Source organism: Prunus mume, linkage group LG7 (genome assembly GCF_029339155.1).
Source record: "Prunus mume cultivar Tortuosa linkage group LG7, ASM2933915v1, whole genome shotgun sequence".
Taxonomy (NCBI): domain Eukaryota; kingdom Viridiplantae; phylum Streptophyta; class Magnoliopsida; order Rosales; family Rosaceae; genus Prunus; species Prunus mume.
Genome location: NC_142704.1, coordinates 7,862,372 through 7,882,284, shown reverse-complemented (window position 1 = coordinate 7,882,284; position 19,913 = coordinate 7,862,372). Strand labels below are relative to the sequence as shown.

At 36.4% G+C, this 19,913-nt stretch overlaps 7 protein-coding genes across 9 annotated transcripts in view; 5 read left to right on the top strand and 2 right to left on the bottom strand.

The window, feature by feature from the left end:
- LOC148915362 (uncharacterized) overlaps positions 1-745 on the top strand; it is an 80,927-nt gene extending 80,182 nt beyond the window's left edge. For both annotated transcript variants that reach the window (XM_089055816.1, XM_089055817.1), the window contains exons 4-5: positions 59-164; positions 314-745. In XM_089055816.1, the coding sequence (XP_088911942.1) occupies positions 59-164; positions 314-490 (283 nt within the window). In that variant the 3' untranslated portion in view covers positions 491-745. The remainder of the gene's footprint in view (positions 1-58; positions 165-313) is intronic.
- Positions 746-2,347: 1,602 nt separating this feature from the next.
- On the top strand, positions 2,348-5,246 carry PYE (basic helix-loop-helix (bHLH) DNA-binding superfamily protein). Of its 2 annotated transcripts, none has more exons than XM_008241583.3 (5): positions 2,348-2,572; positions 3,063-3,169; positions 4,051-4,169; positions 4,275-4,402; positions 4,640-5,246. In XM_008241583.3, exons 2-5 carry the CDS (start codon positions 3,105-3,107, stop codon positions 5,084-5,086), a joined length of 759 nt encoding a protein of 252 aa, XP_008239805.1. In that variant the 5' UTR covers positions 2,348-2,572; positions 3,063-3,104; the 3' UTR covers positions 5,087-5,246. The 2 variants fall into 2 exon arrangements, with proteins under 2 accessions (XP_008239805.1, XP_008239804.1); XM_008241582.3 differs by having other exon boundaries at positions 2,349-2,577.
- Positions 5,247-5,560: 314 nt separating this feature from the next.
- LOC103338389 (HVA22-like protein a) lies at positions 5,561-7,458 on the top strand. The gene is made up of 5 exons (XM_008241585.2): positions 5,561-5,759; positions 5,883-5,909; positions 6,048-6,170; positions 6,764-7,004; positions 7,233-7,458. Exons 1-5 carry the CDS (start codon positions 5,698-5,700, stop codon positions 7,290-7,292), a joined length of 513 nt encoding a protein of 170 aa, XP_008239807.2. The 5' UTR covers positions 5,561-5,697; the 3' UTR covers positions 7,293-7,458.
- A 242-nt stretch (positions 7,459-7,700) lies between these two features.
- Positions 7,701-11,886, bottom strand: EB1A (microtubule end binding protein EB1A). The gene is given in 9 exon segments (XM_008241586.2): positions 7,701-8,007; positions 8,443-8,556; positions 8,715-8,791; positions 8,881-9,009; positions 9,012-9,022; positions 9,132-9,238; positions 10,032-10,118; positions 10,256-10,324; positions 11,466-11,886. Coding segments are annotated over 9 exon segments (837 nt in total). The 5' UTR covers positions 11,574-11,886; the 3' UTR covers positions 7,701-7,872.
- Positions 11,887-13,983: 2,097 nt separating this feature from the next.
- Positions 13,984-15,897, top strand: LOC103338392 (small ribosomal subunit protein uS4y). The gene is made up of 3 exons (XM_008241588.3): positions 13,984-14,150; positions 14,622-15,003; positions 15,525-15,897. The coding sequence occupies exons 1-3, from the start codon at positions 14,123-14,125 to the stop codon at positions 15,706-15,708; spliced, it is 594 nt and encodes a 197-aa protein (XP_008239810.1). The 5' UTR covers positions 13,984-14,122; the 3' UTR covers positions 15,709-15,897.
- Positions 15,898-16,033: 136 nt separating this feature from the next.
- Positions 16,034-16,900, top strand: LOC103338391 (Plant invertase/pectin methylesterase inhibitor superfamily protein). The gene has a single exon (XM_008241587.3). It carries the CDS (start codon positions 16,067-16,069, stop codon positions 16,772-16,774), a length of 708 nt encoding a protein of 235 aa, XP_008239809.2. The 5' UTR covers positions 16,034-16,066; the 3' UTR covers positions 16,775-16,900.
- A 766-nt stretch (positions 16,901-17,666) lies between these two features.
- Positions 17,667-18,817, bottom strand: LOC148915361 (transcription factor PRE6-like). Its single transcript, XM_089055923.1, has 2 exons — positions 18,536-18,817; positions 17,667-17,998 (listed from the first exon to the last, which is right to left on the bottom strand). The coding sequence occupies exons 1-2, from the start codon at positions 18,650-18,652 to the stop codon at positions 17,843-17,845; spliced, it is 273 nt and encodes a 90-aa protein (XP_088912049.1). The 5' UTR covers positions 18,653-18,817; the 3' UTR covers positions 17,667-17,842.
- Positions 18,818-19,913: the final 1,096 nt, after the last annotated feature.

Here is a 19,913-nt window from a genome sequence, read left to right as displayed (position 1 = left end):
ATCAATAACATTAATCTATACGTTGGATTTTATTGTTTACGATGATTACGACTCTCAGAGAATGCGGGGATTATGAACCCGAAGAAGGTAAGAGTGCAGCAGGCATGAAGCAGCCAAAACAAGAAGATGACACCACTTTGGATGAGAATTCTTTGATGCATGAGGTAAAAGAAATGTGTTTACATGAAATTGATTTTTGTTTTCCTTTCTTTAATGACCATGAATCATGAGACTCAATTGTTTGCATGTCTATAAGTGTTCTTATTAGCATTTGGATATAGTTTTTCTCACATAATATAATTGGGTTTTGCAGGAAGAAGCCAAACATGAAGTAGCCTTAATCCATCATGAAAAAGCAAACCAGAAAAAACCCAAGAATGCAAGCGGAATAATTAAAAACAAAAGAAAAAGAAAAAGCGGATGGAAGGAGGGATTACATGTAACCAAAAAAAAGAAGGTGGGATTACAGGTAGTAGAAAACAACCTGTAATGTGATGTGAGAACTTGAGGAGCAGAGCTGGGAATCCGTACATCTTTGATTAGATATTATTGAGGCATTTTACTGCCATCTTTTGTTCACTGTTGATATTGCTATATTTTTATTTTTGTTAAGGATATTGAATTAATGATCTTTGTTTGCTATATATAATTATCATGGTTCAGTTTGTTGCTGCACAAACTGATGAATGTAGAGTTCAATTTCGTTTCCAGTACAGGCAATATATATTAGTTATTGGTTTTAGAAGGTTTGGGATCTTGATCATGTGGTTTCTGTTGGTTCTATCTTGCTTCACCGTCTTCTCACTTAGACTAATGCCTTAATTAGCATTTGTTAGCTAAAATTCTGTTTATTTCAGTAATTAATACACATGAAAAAGAAATAGTCTGAATGTTAATAGAAATTTAAATTGTTTCCTTTATATATACTGAATAATGATATGTATTGCCTGAGGAAAAGAAATCCTTTGAAGCCATCATTGGCCTGTCTTTAATGGAAGACACGGCTTGAATTACCGTTAACCAGAAAAGATGAGGGGTATTTTTGGTAGAAATCAACTGCATACACGACTGAAGATGTTAGAAACCAACTACAACAGAGACTAAAGAAGGAAGAGGTCTCACTCTCAAAATATGGGTATTTTTGGTAGTTAAAATATGGTGTACTTAGTTAATTTTACATTTTAATTTAAATATTACGATATACTTAAATCGTGGGGTGTACTCAGTTAATTTTAGGGTTCGTTTAACAAGACCCAATTGAAATTCCAAAATTTAATATTATAACCATTCCCAACTATCCATCTCATTTCCTGAAATAAAATAGGTTGAAATTTTAAAATGCTTATCCAGACTCACAAATATAATTGGGTTTTGCAATTGCTTTATAAAAAGAAGAATAATTTTCCATCCCAATTTAGCTAGGGAAGCATTATTAACCAATTGTAGTTTTCTTAATCCAAGCCAACCAAGCATTATTAGCTCCTCTTTTTTTTGGTCGAACCAAGCATTATTAGCTAGGGAAGATACTTATGAGGTCTTTTGGTTGTAAATAGTATTCCATGCAATAGGCGGAATTTTAGTAGAAGTCCGCAAAAGAAGTTCCTTGCCTGAGTTTCCATTCTATTAACTAGCCTCTTTGCATATGCGTGAGGCAGATTATGAACCCATATACGATAAGATGTTTTTTTTTTGAATGAAGAGACTCAATTGTTTGCATGTCTATAAGTGTTTTCATTAACCTTTGGGTCTAATTTATCGTAATATATATAATTGGATTTTGTAGGAAGAAGCCAAGCAGGAAATAACTGCTAGACAGCCAGAAAAAGCCTCCATTCAACAGGAAAAACCCAACCAGAAAAAAAGACAAAAAAGAAAAATCTTTTGGAAGGAGGGATTACAGGTAGTAGAAAACAAGCTGTAATGTAAGTACCTGAGGAGCAGAGCCATTGATGATCACAAGCAGAGACATTTTACTGCCATCTAGGCCCTTACTGGCTGTTATCTCTAGCTCATAGTTGATATTGCTATTTTTGGTGTACCATTCTCAATAATAAGCTCACTGACCTCTAAATCTTCTTGCCCTTGTTGCATGGGAGAGGCAATACAAAAATTAATTGGTCTAGGAATCCACCGCGATCCCCCCCAAAACCTGAATAGAAAAAAAAAGGGAAGGTGCGGATATAATTTATAAAATCAATTCACCACTCCAACAACAACAACAAAATTTCAACTCACCACTAGCATATATAATGTAATAATACAACGTGAGCTATGAAAAAAACAAGGAAGATCACGTGGCGAGTCACGTGGCTGGGTTCATTGCGCACCAAAAAGGCAAGCGCTCACCACACGCCCTCCCCTGCCTCGTTTTCTCCCGCCACACTCTCTGTCTTCCTCCCCTCCTCCTAAATGCCAAACGTACAGTTATCTTACCTCGTTGGTCAATGACATTTTGCTGTGTAAATATATACCCCCCAAATTTCAACCAAATCCTTTGTTATTTTTCTTCGCAATCTATTGAATTTCTCTTAATCCAAGACCCATTGGTTCTGCCCAGCATTTCCAACTGCAGGTGAGGTAGGTGATTCAGTAAATTTTTCATTTTCTCAATCTAATTGTGCATTTCCTCTGGGTGTATTCTTCTTTCTTCTCCACAAAATGGTTTCTTTGTTCTGATCTAGGGTCTCTGGAATTATGGCTTTTTGTTTCTTTCTAAACAGTACAAATCCTTTTTCTGGATTGGGGTTAAATTGATGTCTAATTCCGAATTTCTCGTAGTTCAAGTATCATTTTCTACAAGATGGGTTAAAAGCTATCATTTCAATTTATTAATTGTAATATTTTTGCGGTTCAGTTGATTAAGGGTTTTTGTTTACTGAGCAATGAGGCAGAACAATCATTTGTAGGAAAGCAAACTAGGGTTTCATTTTAAAATTCAATATCTATATATAAAGTGCAAAAATTCAGGCCCAATAACGATAAATATGGTTGCCTACTGTTGTTTGGAGGATCATCTGACAAGATTCAAGAATGTCTGAATTTAGTATTGCTTCTTATTATAGGATATAAGGCCCTATTCAGTTCTTAGAGACGGTTATCGGATCATGGGTTCACAGGATCCTGTTCCGGCAGCTGACAAGGCCAATGTAACGGAGGCCTCAGTGCGCGGGTAAGTTGTTCAGATCTTAATTTTCACATGAGCGCATAAGCGTTGTTATGAGTGCTAGAAACTTTCTTTATCTGGATTGGATATTCTAATGCTTGGCATATTAATTAAAGGCTGGAAGTGTCCTTGTGTACTTAGGAACGGTAAAGCTTGTCCTACTTTAGTTAGAAACTTGATGATGCAAAATAGTGTAACATTTTGAAAAGGAGTTGCAAATTGAAAATTTAGAAATGGGGTTTCTGAAGGAATGATGAAAAAGATACAGGGTACACACATTATGTTGTGGAACCAGTATAAATTTCGTCCCTGTCAAAATCTACTTAACTTTGGGAATGTTGGATGTGCTGCCCGCTAAATATGTAATTCGGCCGATTTTGAATTAGCTTTAATAGAAATATAGCTGCAACTAGTGATGGATACATTTTGGAATAGAATTTGATCAGAGAAAGTTTATGGTATTCATGTGAAAGAAAAAATACCTATGATTCGTTTTTGAAAGATAGCCTTTGTAACTGATTAGAGGATTCAAATAAGGTGGATATCCTGACAGAAGTGCTCGCTTAGGCCTTATTATGAACAAAGAATTTGATTCCCTGTTGATAAAGCTGATTTCTTTCAGATAAATCTCTTTCTGATGTGGTAATACTGTTTTTATTTTTAAATGCCAGTTGTACTTTACTTATTTTGAACTTCATACTGCTCATGCGTTATAAAAGATTTTAAAGGGTCTTCCAACAGAATTTCCTCTGGCCATTATCAACTTGTGTGAAGTCATTTAGAATAATGGATGTAACTCATCCAAGTGGCTTAACATGACTGTTTATTAGGATGAAAAATCACTCTGATTTCTTGGCTAGATGTTTACAAAGATGTTTGATGTGCAGGGCTTGTTCTGGAAAAAAGATTCAGGGGAAAATACCTAAGAGAATCCACAAGTCTGAGAGGGAGAAACAGAAGCGTGAGCATTTTAACGAGCTTTTTCTTGAGCTGGCCGATGCTCTTGGTAACTAATCTTTTATTTGTTAGAAGTTCACTATGATGGCTCTTAGTGTAATCATTTTTTAATATGATGCTGGGTCATTCTTAATTTGAGAAAACTCTTGCACAGAATTAAATCAGCAGAACAATGGAAAGGCCTCTATATTGTGTGAAGCTACACGACTGCTAAAGGACTTGATTGGTCAGATTGAATACTTACAAAAGGAGAATGCATCTTTGTTGTCTGAATCCAACTATGTAAGGCACTTTACAGATTCCTTTGCCCCTAAATATTTTGCTAGTGTCATGTATGTAGAAGATTCAAACAATATATGCGTACTCAATGCTTTAGTTATCTAGCTAAATCCATACTAGTTTGTGTGAATCATTCCTTATGCATTGGTCTTTGTTAGAGCTGAGAAGAAACTTGTACATCTAGTAGTGCATTCTTTTAATCAATCATATTTTCATGCAAGTTCTTTGAAAATTGAACAGATGACCGTTGAGAAGAATGAGCTGAGAGAGGATAATTCTGCCTTAGAAACTCAGATTGAGAAATTACACAGTGAAATAGAAGACAAGGTGGTCCAGTCTAAACCGGACCTGAATGCAGCACCCCCTTGTGCAGAATTGAGACCCGAAGTGGCATCCCATTTTACTGGAACTTCCATCAGTTTGCCCACTCAAGACCACAGTTTGCAGCAAGCACCTGCTGTCTTTGTCATGCCCCTCTGCCCTGATCTCCAATCCTACCCGCTGCCAGATGCCACCCAGCTCACATCTAACACTACCTCACATGTGAGTAAACCGCATGCTAGGTATCCAACCTCGGTGGATTCTTGGCCATCCCAACTTCTCGGTGAGAAACCAACAGCAGGCAAAGAATCTCGACAACTTGGTAACAGTACCAACACTTGCAGAAGCAGAGAAACCGACCCTTGAAATGATTTATGTGCAATGCTTCACTTTGTCTTGGGTTATTTGAGAATGCCCCATATTGGGTGGTTTGTATATTTCTTAATGAACTAATGTAATACAAGCGAGTTGAGTTTGCACGATACATATCTTAATCTTAATTTGATAATGTCCGCATTCTTTTCAATATTTATCTCAATTGCAAGCAAATGTCTTATGGTTCCGAAGACTTGGCAATGTTGTAATTTTAGATGGGGATCGAGTCCTTTATGGACAATCTATCAACCCTTAAGAATCCCTAAGACAACCCCACGTGTCAAAAGTCGAAGGCCACACATAAGCACGCATCTTAGCCCTTGGATTTGAAGGACCACAGTAATTTTCCATGAGCAGTGAGCACCCAACAATTCCTCTACGTGGCTTTTGCTTTTTTTTTTTTTTTTTTTGGCCACCGCGCGTATTCTTTGGTAGTGCTATAAAACACACCCGTCTGCCCCTGCTCGCTTTCTCACTCTCTCTCTTTCAGAAACCGACAGAGAAAACGACAGAGAAAAACCCTAGCTTATTCTAGAAGCTTCAGTTTAAGCTCTGTATCAGAGAGAGAGTGAGTGATAGAAACATACATTGAGAAATCAAAGATGGGATCTGGTGCCGGCAGCTTCCTCAAAGTGCTTCTTAAGAACTTCGACGTTCTTGCTGGGTAGGCCACTCTCACTCTCTCACTTACTTTACCAAAATTGCTCAACCACAAAAACCCAGAAGAAGAAAAAAAATCCTTTTCTTTTTTCGACAATTTGATTGATGGTGTTTTGTTTCTTTGCAGGCCTGTGGTTAGCCTTGTTTATCCACTGTAAGTTGAGTTCAAAGACTGTAACTTGCACACACTTTCTTTTCTATCTTCTTTCTCTTTTTTAACTTTTTTTTTTTTTTTTTGTGTTTAACTTGAAATTCTCTGTAATGGGCATTCTATTTTTGGGTTTGTTGATAGATATGCCTCGATTAGGGCGATTGAGACACAGTCTCCTGCTGACGATCGCCAATGGCTCACGTATTGGATTCTGTATTCTATGATTACTTTGTTTGAGCTCACCTTTGCCAAAGCCATTGAGTGGTAATTCTTTTCGTTTCTAAAATGTAGCTCCTTTATTCTTGATTTATTTCACTTATTTATAATCTGGGTCTGCATTGAATGTGCTCTTCACGTAACTTAAGATTTGAGACCTCTGAAAAGGTAGATTATTTGTATAAGATTCTGTAGTTAAATTTTGGTCTAAACTTTTCTTTTTGCTGTATTTCCATTCTTGAGCTCTCTTTAAAAAAAACAACATATACACAGCTGATATGCATTTCTTTATGTGGTTACATTGGACAAAACAAACCCCACTGGGGTTCGATCCTGGGTTCCATGGGGGGAGGGGGAATCTACCACCACTGTGGTGGGAAATTATCATGAAAAATCTTTCAAATTGTATAATGAACTTCTTGTTTTTTTAATAATAATCTCTTCCACACGTTTACTGTTTAGAACAGAACAAAATCTTATTGGTGCATCGATGGAAGATGTATAAAAACTGATCTTTGTCAGGGCTGTAAAGTCTTGCATTAGATTCTCATAAATCACAGGCTGTTATAATCCATAAATGATGCACCATGCTGCCTTTCAGTTGAGTTTGTGTCTATAATGTTCTAAATCTTTTCTGACAGGATTCCGATCTGGTCATACACAAAGCTAATTCTTACTTGTTGGTTGGTCATCCCATACTTCAGTGGTGCTGCATATGTTTATGAACAGTATATCAGACCTTTCTTTCTCAACCCACAGAGAGTTAACATTTGGTATGTTCCAAGGAAGAAGGATGTGAGTAAGCCAGATGACATTCTAATTGCTGCAGAGAAGTACATTGCAGAGAACGGGACTGAAGCCTTTGAGCAAATCATTCACAGGGTATGCTTATTGAGCATAATATATATGAATGTTCGTAGTGATATGCTTATAATGTTACATATCCCTTTTGATAGCTAAATTGACAACAGAAAATAAGAAAGTGGCATTTGCAAGTGGTGATGGCTAAGTACATTTTTATTGCGTATCCCATTCAAATATTTGCAAGGCACATAATTTTAACTCATGCTTTTCACAAGTTGGCTGAACATAACCTTTCGTATTTTGTAGGCTGATAAGTACCAGAGCAGCGGGAGATCCGTCTATGATGAGGCATCTAGATATTATTGAGGCTTGTAGTGTCGCAGTACGTTTCACTGCCATCCAGTCCCTTGGTGTTATAGGGAAAAAGATGTTGGCTGTTGTGTTTGGCTGATAGTTATTAATGCTATCTTTTGTTTTGTAAAGGATACTGAATGTTCCTGGTTTATTATATGTAATTATCCTGGTTTGGTCACGTTTGTTTTTGTGGTTATTTATTTTACAATTACCTCTTGCAGCCATTTGTTATATTTTCCATTTTTTCCCCTTTAACTATGATTTTATGAGTTTGAATTATTGTGGTAATCGTTGTTAGAAAATGTTTGGATGGTAACTTTGGAAATCCCCGGGCCAAAATGAAAAAGCAAAAATAAATACATTCAAGGTAAAAGTTATGCAAAGTTCACTCGAGAAGACAAAAGCCAGAGGCCCTAGAACTATTGAAGAATGAGGCTTTATTATTAATAAAATCTCATTTCTTTCAATTCATAGTCATCCGTTCAACACATACAAGGAGGAATAAGTTCTTCAATTAACAGACAGAGATCACTGATTCATGGGCTTGTTTAGGCGCAACAATAGCCTTCATTGTTGGTCCCAAAAATCAAATTTAGGGATCAGTTTCTTCGGTTTCAGCTTCTTTCTCATCAGCATTCATGGATTGGTAGAGGTACTCCTGGGCTTCAGCAAGTGGTGATTCTTTTGCATCGGCAGCATATAATATTTTCTTTATTGCTACTGCCATCTGCATAAAATTTAATCGAGGCATAATAAGTTGGTTAATACAAAGACATCATCATACTAAATCACCCAAATTCATGAGGAGGGGAGGGAGTTGTTTTGTTTCTAGTCAATACTAGTACGAAATGCTGGGCCAAAAGAAAGGCATAACCTAGCTCCAAAAGGAAATGAAGAAAACCGAAGCGCAGAGTACTCATGAGCTCAATATTCCACTAAGAATTTCAATATTTTGCTTCAAAAGTTATTTAAAAGTTGTAACCTATAGCAAATACAAATTGTTTGTCAACCTCAGATGCACTATGAAATTTGAAAAGAGATACTTGAGCAACAGGGAAAGAAACATACAACAGCCATGCTAAACACATGTAAGAACACGATTAAACATGTTGATTGCGAAACTGTAAGACAAATATACTAAAAACCTGTCAGAAATTCCTACCGGAAGTTCCTCCAATTCAGACGTCTGACAAAGAATTTCAATATCCCTTAATTTTGCAAAGTAAAAATCCCTTTCTTTTTCCAAAAGGTCCACGGAGAGCTTGAGATCTGTAATCTGTACAACAGAAGCACACAACAAAACCTTTTAGGAATCAACAGTGCACTGAACTGCATAATTTAGAAAACCAAAGACCTTTTTCTTGGAGAGCGAGAGAGAGAGAGAGAGAGAGGAATGACTTCCTAAGGCAACAATCAATAGACTGATAATGATACCTCCTTGGACAAAGCCTGAACCTCTCCTGAAGAATTAGCACCCCCAGCCGCTGCATAAGGCTTCCCTTGCTTTGGTCCTAAAGAGTTCAGCATCAAGCAATGAGAGGCACTCTTAGGTGTTAAAAATAAAATAAATGGAGTAGAAAGTTTAGGAAGGCGAACTGACCAGAGGTTTTATTGAGACCAACTGTATCACCAGAGCCAGGGTTATGTAAATTGTTTGCTTGCAAAGATTTTGAGGATTTCTGAGAACCCTTCGGATACCGATCCTTCCCACCCTTGCACCTTCGCTCCACGGGTTATAGTTTCTACAAGGTTAAAAGATGTAAATTGAAGGAAAAGGATCGTTGATGTAATACCAACACACATGAACCTCAAGATTTGAAAGGAGAGAAGAAATTCAGAAAAAGAGCATACTCATTCATTATGCCACCATTTACAGAATCACAGTAGCGCTTCAGCCATTGCAAGAACTCCAAGTTGTCCAAAGGCCTGCCTTTAACAAGTCTATTGACTTCAAGATGCTGCAGCAGAGCCAAGGAGAAAAAGAATTGAGATCAGTAAGAATATAAATTCTCAATTGTGCCAAAAACCACCCTCAGTCTGGTTTCTCAACTCGCCTAAATCTAAGTTTGCAATATCACAAACTATCCATGTCAAGGAAGACCACCACCATTTACAAGTTGAGTTCCTCAGTATGACAAGCAATAAAACTGGGATCAAATATTACAATGGAAATACATCTCAACCTTACTCTTCTTCGGTCATTTACAAACAAAGAACCTCAACACATGCATAAATCTACATAGAATTAAATACAACCAACAGAAACCAACACATGTAAATGCTGGCTTTATCCTAGAAAACTGGTCATGCACAGTGATCTTTTCTTTTTCTTAATATCCCCAACAAAGTTGAGACCAACCAACTGGTAAATATACCACATATGAATAGAAGACATTCTAGATCAAACAAAACCATAGTATGGTATGGAAAAATGGGACCATATCAACATTGTGACCACTAGCATTCAAAAACATAAAGAATTCCTCCCACATAATTCAATCTAGCACTTGCATCATAAGTTTGCTTCTATGCATACAAAGTACATACATGGTGAAGATCAATACATCACCACAAACAGAATTTTGCTTTGGATAGTTTATTATTCTAAAAGTGAGTGCACGTACTGGAGGTGTTTGTAAAGAAATTTCAAAATATGGTTATTCCTCAAAAGCCATATGGATAAGGAGGTTTCCATATTAATTTCTCGAAAACCAAATGAAAAAGGACAAGTGAGCACCAAGATGAAAATACCTTCTCAATTTTCAACTTGTTGAATACTTCCTGCAGAACCTTATAATTTTGGATCATATCATATTCTGTCTTAGCATCAAAATTGACCTACAATAACCAATTAGAAGAAAAAGGAAGCATCCTGTTAGGAATAAAGGGGCAGGGAGCCATTCTAGCAATAAAAATGTTAATTCAAATACGATGTACAGATCTAAGAAATAAAAATTGCAGAGAAATGCTTATACCTTGTGCATTGGAACAACTCCTGGATAGGTCATATCCATCATTTGACATTGCACAGCACCAGATGCAGCCTAGCCACATTTGTTCACATGATTAGAAATACTAGAATTCATTTTCAAATGGAAAAATTAAAAGATGAAAATTGCACGATGTGACCTAAATCCTGGGGAAATATCCAATGAAAAAATATCAACAATCAAACTAAAACTAGTTGCACAAAATCTAACAGATATCCAACTTCCATGGGATCAACAATCACTTCCATGATCCATCAACTTGATTAAAGGATCATAATCATTTTGCTTCTCAGACAGATAACTGTACCATCACACTCCTACTATTCTACAACATATTTCAAAATCCCAACGTTATAGCTTATCTGCACATCATACAGGCCTTAAGTATATGTAGTTATGAGACTAATGGAAGCCGATAGCTCTTGGAATCATTGTATGTTACCTCAAGTTTATCTTCCTTTCTTATTTCTCAGGCAAGGCTGCCATTTTCAACTTGACATCTAACCTTAGTTCCACTCATCCATGTTAAGACCAGTATATTTTTATAAATTGTTCAAATGCAAAACTCAGAGTTGAGTTCAAGACTGGGGCTAATGCTGTTACAGCTGTTCTACATTATATGTGGGTTTACCCCATACACAAACACAACTCAATCACAAGTGGTATACTACTTCCTATCATTTAGTTCGTGAACAAAAAACAGTAAAAACCCACAATTCGTTGTCACAGTAAGTCAGGCGATATTATGCACCTATGATCCACGGATCAACGAAAATGCACTAAAAAACAAAACCTTCCTTTGAAAATGCACCAGAGAGCGTAATTAAACACTTTGAAAAATCAAGCAGATAAACCATTCAACTTTCCGGCAACCATGGACGCAATTACTTCAATTGGATTATATTTTAACTTAAAATTAAGAAGGAAAGCACACAGATTTGATGGACTCAAACCATACGAGGATATAAAAAAAAGGCAAACGCAAATATCTAAGATTTCTAACATGGGAGAGCAATGAATAAATGAATCATTCAGAAAAACAAAAGCCAAGGAAAATTGTACCACTTAGCATCAACAAAAATTGCAACAATGTTCAGATAAAGAAACCCAGGGATCAAGATCGTTTCTTTTCACACTCTCATTCTCAAAAAGCCTTAAAACAACATTCGCCAAAACAGGAAAAAAGAAAGAGAACCTCTTCAATGCGAGAGAGATTGAGCTGAAGACGATTGTTGATCCATGTCAAAATCTCATTTCGTCCAACAAAGTAAGCACTGTCCATTATGCCTATGTTGGAAGCCATTTGAACCCAGATTTCCCAGTTCTTCCAATTCGCAGACCCAGAGACAGAGAAAGGAGAAAATGCCAAAATAGAGTTGGAGATGAAATGTTGTTTTAGTATTTAAGACGATGAGGATTTAGGGTGTAATGGGCTTTCTTTTCCCCCAAAAAAAAAAGATTACTAGCAAAAAAACCTGTTTCTGTTTTTGTTTTTGTTTTTTGAAAAGAAAGAAAAAGATAGTGAGAAACTGAAGGATGGGAATTGAATGGTGATAGAGAAGAGAAAAAAAAAAAACTGAAAAGGAAAAATGCACGACTGGCGGGCACTGAAATGAGGGATTTTTTGATATTTTGTAATCTGGATGGTACGTATCGTAACTGCAAGTCTGCAATTGTCAAAACAAGAGGGGTTTATTTTGTTTTATTAGTTTAATCCCTTTTTTAATCTTTTTTTTCCTCATGAAATTATCATATTTTATTTAAAACATTATTATTTTTGCTAATTAATTTTTTTAAAAAATATTTTATGCCACGTGGGATTGGCAGTGACCTTTTTCACGAGCATCATATATCACAAATTTTTTTCCTTTTTTTTTTTTTTTTTTTTTTGTTGGGTGTGTGAGTAAATTTTTGTGCCCAAATAGTGTGGTAGGTATTCAATCAAAAACAAAAAAGGTGGGGTAGGCAAATTGTAGTATTTTAGTGGTTGCCTATAAAAGAGATTTGTTTATTTGTGCTCACAAACATTGCTATAAGTTCATGGTCACATTCATTGATCCTCATCATCAAGTTTAGGATTTGGTCCATTTGGATTAGAAGTAGACATCTTTTTCCTAAATTGATGATGGCCTGCAAAGGTGAGAGCAGGCCAACATTGACAAGGTGAGAGAGTTCCCCAAAAACAAAAATGACACAATGAGATTTCATCTTACTTGGGTTTAGTTGGAATTGTGCTTGTCAAGTTGTCAGCCAAATTATAATATATGGTTGTTCAGTGTTTTTGAGTCAAAAAGCATCTCTTCTTTGTGCAACAGTGCAAGTAAGGCCAGAATATAAAGTCTTTCAGCCGTCCAATAACAGGGTCCCCAACAGAAGTTTTCTTTTTCTTTTTCAGATTCTGGCTTTTCTCCTTTTAGCATAAAAGTTACAGAGAGATAATGAGACTAACAGCAAAAATGCTTATGATTTTGGTTTCGTGCTTCATAAAGAGGGTGTTGCTTGAAGCCTTGAACCATTTTATATGGTGTAATATGGAAATTCAGAAAAACACACGTTGTTATGGTTTGAACTTGAGATTATTGATATGCAAGTTGTTCTTTTTTATTAAGCTAAACCTCGCTGGCAGAATTTTGAACTTTATAGATTGAGTAGATTACACGCATCATTCAAATCTATTATGAGGAAATGAAAGATATGGTGGGTTTATATTGGAGCCATTTATAATAGGGACATTTTGGAAAAAGCAAAAGGAGAGAAAAATTTTAAAAGACGCAAAAATGGACAAAAATGCCTTATTTATTTTTAGATTTTGGAATCCAATACATTTGTATGCTTTGATTTGAAAGTTGAGTGGTTTTTTTGTTTTTTGAAAAGCTTTGGCTTTTTCCAAAAGTGAAATTTATTTTATGTCTAAAACCTAAAAAACCTTTTATTATTATAATAGTGTACCTAACTGAATCCAGATTTGACAGCAAAATTCACTCACTAAATGCCTATTCAATGCAAACCATTTGGTGGTTGCAAGTTGCAACTTTGTCGCTTGTCGGTTTCACCTAAATTTCCAAATTATGAAGAGAAGAGAGCCATCTTTATGGCTTGAGGTATAAAAAATAGCAAGTATAAATCTTAAATCCTTTTTATTTTTTCAAAGTTTGGAAGGGAGAGGAGGTATCATTGGGGTTCAAACTTGAGACCACTGATCTAAATTATGGACCGGTTGGAATACATCTTGAACCTTTTTTTAATTCTTTTGTTACATGCATTTACCGATATAATGTCCATTAGGTTGGGATTTTTTTTCCTTTTGGTTTGAGAAAATTTGCCCTACATGAACAACAATTCGGGCGTATCTTTTTGTAACTAAAAGGCCTACAATGAAGAATTTTGGTTTAATAAATAGGGAGTTTCACTAAAACACCCAAAATAGGGGTTGAAATTATAAAAACCAAAGCACTATTTAAACATATAAACACACTCAAAACCCATCATTACACACACTCAAAACCCATTTATAAACACACCCAAAAAGTTGACTTTGGGGTTGATTTTTGTGTTTTATGCTTAAATAGTGCTTTTTTATAAATACATGTCTAGAATTGAGTTTATTTATAAATTTGTATAATAAATAATGGGTGGTTGTGTATATCTATAGGCCCAAAAATAGAATTGGGTCTTATAAAATATGGGCTAACCCATTTTAAAAATAGGTAGAAGTTTGGTATCACCGCGACACTAACGCATTGACCAGCGTTAGGGTTTTAAGAGGTTCTCTTTCTTTAAAAGGAGAGCTCAGAATTTGGTTTGTGTTTTCATCGAAGCAGAGGGGACGTGTGGTCTCGACGGAGAACAACCATGGTTCACGTCTCCTTCTACCGCAACTGTATGCTCTCTCTCTAACTCTCTATATTTGATATTTGATCTCATATATGCATATATTGTATATTCTCTGATACTTGAATAATTTCTGTGATCCTTGAGAAAGTTGTGTTATTCCGAACAATGAGTGTTTTGGGTCTGAAGTTTTACATTTGAAAGTTAGTGAATTGATATTGTTCAGTGGCAAAGTTTTGATTTTGATTATCAGCTTTTTGATTGTTGTCCTTGGTTTTGCTCTTGTTCTTTTGGCGCCGAAAATTTTGGATTTACTTATATACAGTCTTCACTGAGACGCTGGCTTAATTGTTGTTCCTCATACACAAGAAAGAAAAGTTAAAATTCGATGTTAGATTGGAAATGTTATTGGGATTTGGAGAAAATGGAAATTTCAAAAAGCTTAGTTGGGTACATTTTACTTTTTAGGTGGTTGATGTTAAATTCTCATTTTGTAATGATCAATTGTTGGACAATTCAGATGGAAAGACGTTCAAGAAGCCGCGTCGGCCCTATGAGAAGGAGCGTTTGGATGCTGAGCTGAAGCTTGTTGGAGAGTATGGGCTCCGGTGCAAGAGAGAGCTGTGGAGGGTTCAGTATGCTCTGAGCCGTATCAGGAACAATGCAAGGATGCTTCTGACCCTGGATGAGAAGAACCCTCGTCGTATCTTCGAGGGTGAGGCTCTCCTCCGGAGGATGAACCGCTACGGACTCTTGGAAGAGGGTCAGAACAAGCTTGATTATGTTTTGGCTTTGACTGTGGAGAACTTCCTTGAACGTCGCCTGCAGACAATTGTGTTCAAGACTGGTATGGCAAAGTCCATCCATCATGCCCGTGTGCTTATCAGGCAGAGGCATATCAGGTAAATTTATTTGTTCCTTTGCCTGCAATGTAGATCAAGGAAGTCTGCTATATAGTTTTAGTTCTAGTCTATTAATGCTGATTTGATTACATGGTCAATCTCAAATGAATGCTTGCTTTCCATGTAAAGCTAGAAACAAATGAAAGTACTAGTTATACATCAAATAAATGTTCCTTGGTTATATGCTTGTAGCGCTGGTATGCTCATTATTTGGGTGGAGGAGAGATTTAGAGCTAATTTGTTATAAAGTTGAATAAAGCAGTCTTAGAGTTAGAGCTCATCTATTTTACCACCCAATATCCAACAAGTTTTCAGTATAAAGCCTTTGTGATGCTTCAAAAGATGTTTTTCTAGTTGTATTGTCATTTCTGCTGATACAACATCTGATATGGTGGTTTGAATGAAGAAGCTGCGCATTGCTAAAAGACTATGAAAATCAACCAATTTTCTTTTGTTGCTAGAGCCTTCATAGCATGATGAACATTCATCTTCACTATGCTTTGTTCTTTTATTGTGCACAGAGTTGGGAGGCAAGTGGTGAACATCTCTTCCTTCCTGGTGAGATGTGATTCAGAGAAGCACATTGATTTCTCACTCACAAGCCCATTAGGCGCTGGACGTCCTGGCAGAGTGAAGAGAAGAAACATGAAGGCAGCTGCCAAGAAGGCTGCTGGTGGAGATGCAGATGAAGAGGATGAAGATTGAACAGAGAGTTTTGACCATTAGTTTCTCCTAGTCCTACTAGGCTTTACTTCTCAGTTACTATATCCCATTTTGGCTTGCAAATAATTTTTGTTTCCGAACTTCATTTGTGCTTCACTCGAGTGAACAATTTTGCATTTGATTAGTTTGAAATGATTCAATTTTTCTATAAAATATAATCTATTTTGCATCTCTTCTCTGTGGGCTTGGCTTATCACTGACTTGGTCCAAAACCTCACATTGCATAGGTCATATTTTATTATATGCTTAATTAAATGATTAAATATTTATCATTTGTCATCAACCCATAAAACTATTTTCTTCAAACTTCACCCAACCCTCCCAAAAACAGAGTGCAGCCATGGAATCTATCAACATCTTCAAAGGCTATGGCAAAGTAAACCCAGACCAACTTGAAGATCAAACTCAAACCTCAAACGCAAAATCCCCCAAACCCCAAAAGCCCATCTTTTCCACTCTCACCATCTCAGCCCTCATCTGCTTGACCTTGGTGATCGGCCTCCTGCTCGCAGCTCTCATCCACGCGTCCAACTCCGAGTCCCCTTCTCTCTCCAACTCCAACTCGGCCGAGTCAGCCATCAAAACCATCTGCAACGTGACTCGCTACCCCAACTCGTGCTTCACCTCCATCTCCTCCCTCAACGCCTCTCCAAAGCCCGACCCAGAAGCCATTTTCAAGCTCTCTCTCGAAATCTCCGTCTCCGAGCTCTCAAACGTCTCGTCTCTGTTGAATACGATGAACTCCGATCCCGCGACTCGGGACTGCGTGGATCAGCTCGAGGACGCGCTGAGTCGGCTCAACGACTCGGTTTCGGCGATGGGACAGAAGTCGTTAACCGAGGCTAAAGTCAACGACATACAGACGTGGATAAGCAGCGCTGTGACAGATCAAGAGACGTGCTTGGATGGGTTGGAAGAGATGGGATCAACGGCTGTCGATAAAGTGAAGAGCAAGATGAAGAGGTCCATGGAGTACACCAGCAACAGCTTAGCCATTGTGGCTAATTTCAAGGCCATTCTTGACAAATTCCACATACCGCTCCACTAATTATTATTAGATTAATGGAATAAAAGAAAAATAAAAAAAAGTTGTGGGCTTTTTTTTGTTGGGGTTTGACTGTTTTTATGTATCATTTTTGTTCTTGAATTATAAGTGGTGTTTGTTTGTTGTTGATGATTTGTGTCCTTCATTGACAACTTTGCACTTTGTAAGTTGTGAAAGTTGAAGATATATGAACAAAATGTAAATAGCCACATCCATCTTCACTTTAAAATCATCTAAATTAGAGAAAGAGGGATTCAAATTCGGTGCAGAGTGGGAAGCTTATTCGCTCTAACTGACGTCATGTCTGCCACCTCCATCTCATCTTGTAATTGGAATTTGTTTAATTTATCTACATGGATTGCTCCTTGTGCATGAGGAGAGAGGCATTTTCAATTTATTTGGATTTTTACACAAATATCTTATTCTTTCTTTTCTTTTTAATAAAGTTGTTTTCTCTCCCTCTTTTCTTCTGTTTTATCCTTTTGTGCCAAATTCTAGAGCTCTCAAATAGTAGTAGCTAGCAAGTGTCTTTTACCATTCATCTTTGGCATCTTACTCCCCTAAATGAAACAGGTTCCAAATGAACCTAATATAATATAGCAAAGCACACAATATTTTAGCAGACAGACAACCCTGTTGGTTGCTTTCATTTTTCTTCTTCTTGTCTTGGTTTTTATCCTAATCATTGAATGATTGTGATACAAGTAAATCTAAGAAAATGCTTCTGGTCAGTATTGTGCTGCAAATTCCATGTGATTAATGTGGGACCAAATATTATTATTATTATTATTTATATATTTAGTTGAAGAAAGATCAAATGATCACTAGCTAGCATTTTAACAATACAGAGAGATGAGAATAGGGTACACTTCAGAAATTTAAATTAAAAAAAACATAAATAAATATATATCATATTCCTCTGATAAATTAATCAATATCTCTCACTGGTTGGAAAGTCCAACCAAATTAAGACATTTGATTAAAATAGGCCGCCCAGAGAGACAAAGACAGACACACACAGAGAGAGAGAGAGAGAGAGAGAGAGAGAGAGAGAGAGAGAGAGAGGCATTATTAACGTTGGAAAAGTCTTCTAATAAGCTGTTCATCAACATCAGTGATGTCTGCAGAATCCAGGAGTTGAGATAGTCTTTGGCTCAGATCGTCTACCTCTTTATTCAGCCTCCTTATGTAACTGCAAGTTTCTTCCAAAATGCTTGATGCTGATACCTGCATATATATATAAGCACCACGTTATGATATATAATTGCTTAATTATAAGTATTAATCAGACAAACATACTTCTGCATAAATTTAAAAAAGAGAGAGTAATAATTCTGTTTAAACACAAAATCCATGCATGATTAGTTGAACGAATTCTTGCTGATTGAGGTTTCTACTTCTTATTACTACTACCTAGTATATAAGCTTGTTATGAAGATATTTTGAGGCTAACCTAGCTTCTTTCTATATATAGCTCTTGCAGCTTTGAATGACAAAGTTTAATCATCTATATATCAAGCATGAAACTCTGTAGATTATATATGCATCTGGTTTCAACTTTCATTTCACATCAAGTTCTCTTTCCCAGGTGTCCTCTAACCATCCATCATGCCATCATGCCATCACCTTCATCATTATGTTAGTGACATGAACTAATATGAGAATTGATAGAGGAGCACAAATTATATATATATATATATATATGTGAAAATTGAAAAACAAAAATAGAATTGTAATGCATAAGCCTAAGCCTATAGGCTATACCGATGCGTTGCGCCTATGATCAAGCTGGGGTAGCAGAGGTTTTAATTTTAAGACGAGCTCCTTAATCTCATCATCTGCGAGTTTAGAAGCTCCTGAGGATGATCTTCTGCTTGACATGGCTGATATGAAGGTGAGAGGAAAGAAAACACTTTGCTTATTTTCCTTCTCGCTATGAAATGTCTAGTAGGGGGGGGAAGTTCAAGTACGAGGCCAACCCTGCTTAAAAAGAGAGTGGAAATTGAGGCTGAAGACACAAATCTTTTTAGTTAGAAAAAGACACCAACGATATTGATATGCTGTTTGCGGTCCTATTTGTACAACATTTTGGCACTACAAGGGCCCTCTTCTTGTTTTAAAAAAATCATGGAAACAGCCAAACACCTTTATCTGTCTCAAATTAGGGCATCACATCTACCCCCATTTGGACACGTGGCCTACTTTAGGTTGCTAATCAGTGTTTAGTCTAGATGTTACATGCTACCAAAAAGATACTTTGTCCTTGTTTAATTAAGGACGATGGGGTTTCTTTGTTTGATGCATTGCCTTCTATCTTTAATTCTTTTTGGGTTTTGTTTGGTCTGTTTTTGGGAGTCTGCCGTCCTCTCCGTCTACTAAAAACCTTTGTTTAATTTGGTTCATGTTTGAGTCTTTGTTTTTTAAAGTATAAGCGATAGTCTAAATTATAGGGGATGAAGGTTTCTCTCTCTCACACACTACTATGATGTCATGGGGTTAGAACTTGAGATCACTAATTTGTAAATCAATGACCTTTTTCATTGGGCTAGTACCTGTTGATCATGTTTGAGTCTTTAATGTGAACAAATTAATAAAAAATAATTGTGGACAACAAATCAGAAAAATATTTTAATGAGTGAGTTGGTTAAACATCACAATTCTGTGATGCTCTCCATGCTTTTATTTCAAGAAAAACAAAAAACATCGAAAAATAAATAAGGTCGTGACATAATCTTCTCCTAACCACATATTGGACAAATACATTTATGTCGAATCTTATATTAGTTGGGAGACCGATAACTTTAACTCACAAAGCACAGTGTTAGTCACCACTCTTGCTAGAAAATAACTAATAAGAAAGCAAAGTTTGGTGGACATTACATAATTAATGTACGAGAAGCACATAGATATATAAACTCCCTGATGAACGTGACTCTTATAGCTTCAGTGATAGAACATTTTACTTACACATTTAGGTAAGAATTCGAATATTTAGCTCCTCATCTTTGAATAAAAAAGAAGATATAAGATTAGATTGAAATATTTCAAATTGAAGATTCAAATTGATAATAATCTCATGTAGAAACATGAGTCAACTTATCCTAATACCTGAATTATTGTGGTTAAATGCCATAGACTTATC

What these genes read in the sequence shown, in the direction of transcription:
- PYE (XM_008241583.3), top strand. Translation starts at nt 3,105, where the DNA reads ATGGGTTCACAGGATCCTGTTCCGGCAGCTGACAAGGCCAATGTAACG. An exon ending in TGAGCTGGCCGATGCTCTTG is followed by an intron (nt 4,170 to 4,274) that starts GTAACTAATCTT and finishes ACTCTTGCACAG; the next exon opens with AATTAAATCAGCAGAACAAT. An exon ending in TGTTGTCTGAATCCAACTAT is followed by an intron (nt 4,403 to 4,639) that starts GTAAGGCACTTT and finishes AAAATTGAACAG; the next exon opens with ATGACCGTTGAGAAGAATGA.
- LOC103338389 (XM_008241585.2), top strand. Translation starts at nt 5,698, where the DNA reads ATGGGATCTGGTGCCGGCAGCTTCCTCAAAGTGCTTCTTAAGAACTTC. An exon ending in GTTAGCCTTGTTTATCCACT is followed by an intron (nt 5,910 to 6,047) that starts GTAAGTTGAGTT and finishes GTTTGTTGATAG; the next exon opens with ATATGCCTCGATTAGGGCGA. An exon ending in TTGAGCAAATCATTCACAGG is followed by an intron (nt 7,005 to 7,232) that starts GTATGCTTATTG and finishes CGTATTTTGTAG; the next exon opens with GCTGATAAGTACCAGAGCAG.
- LOC103338392 (XM_008241588.3), top strand. Translation starts at nt 14,123, where the DNA reads ATGGTTCACGTCTCCTTCTACCGCAACT. An exon ending in CGTCTCCTTCTACCGCAACT is followed by an intron (nt 14,151 to 14,621) that starts GTATGCTCTCTC and finishes TGGACAATTCAG; the next exon opens with ATGGAAAGACGTTCAAGAAG. An exon ending in ATCAGGCAGAGGCATATCAG is followed by an intron (nt 15,004 to 15,524) that starts GTAAATTTATTT and finishes TATTGTGCACAG; the next exon opens with AGTTGGGAGGCAAGTGGTGA.
- LOC103338391 (XM_008241587.3), top strand. Translation starts at nt 16,067, where the DNA reads ATGGAATCTATCAACATCTTCAAAGGCTATGGCAAAGTAAACCCAGAC.
- LOC148915361 (XM_089055923.1), bottom strand. Translation starts at nt 18,652, where the DNA reads ATGTCAAGCAGAAGATCATCCTCAGGAGCTTCTAAACTCGCAGATGAT. An exon ending in ATCATAGGCGCAACGCATCG is followed by an intron (nt 17,999 to 18,535) that starts GTATAGCCTATA and finishes ATATATATGCAG; the next exon opens with GTATCAGCATCAAGCATTTT.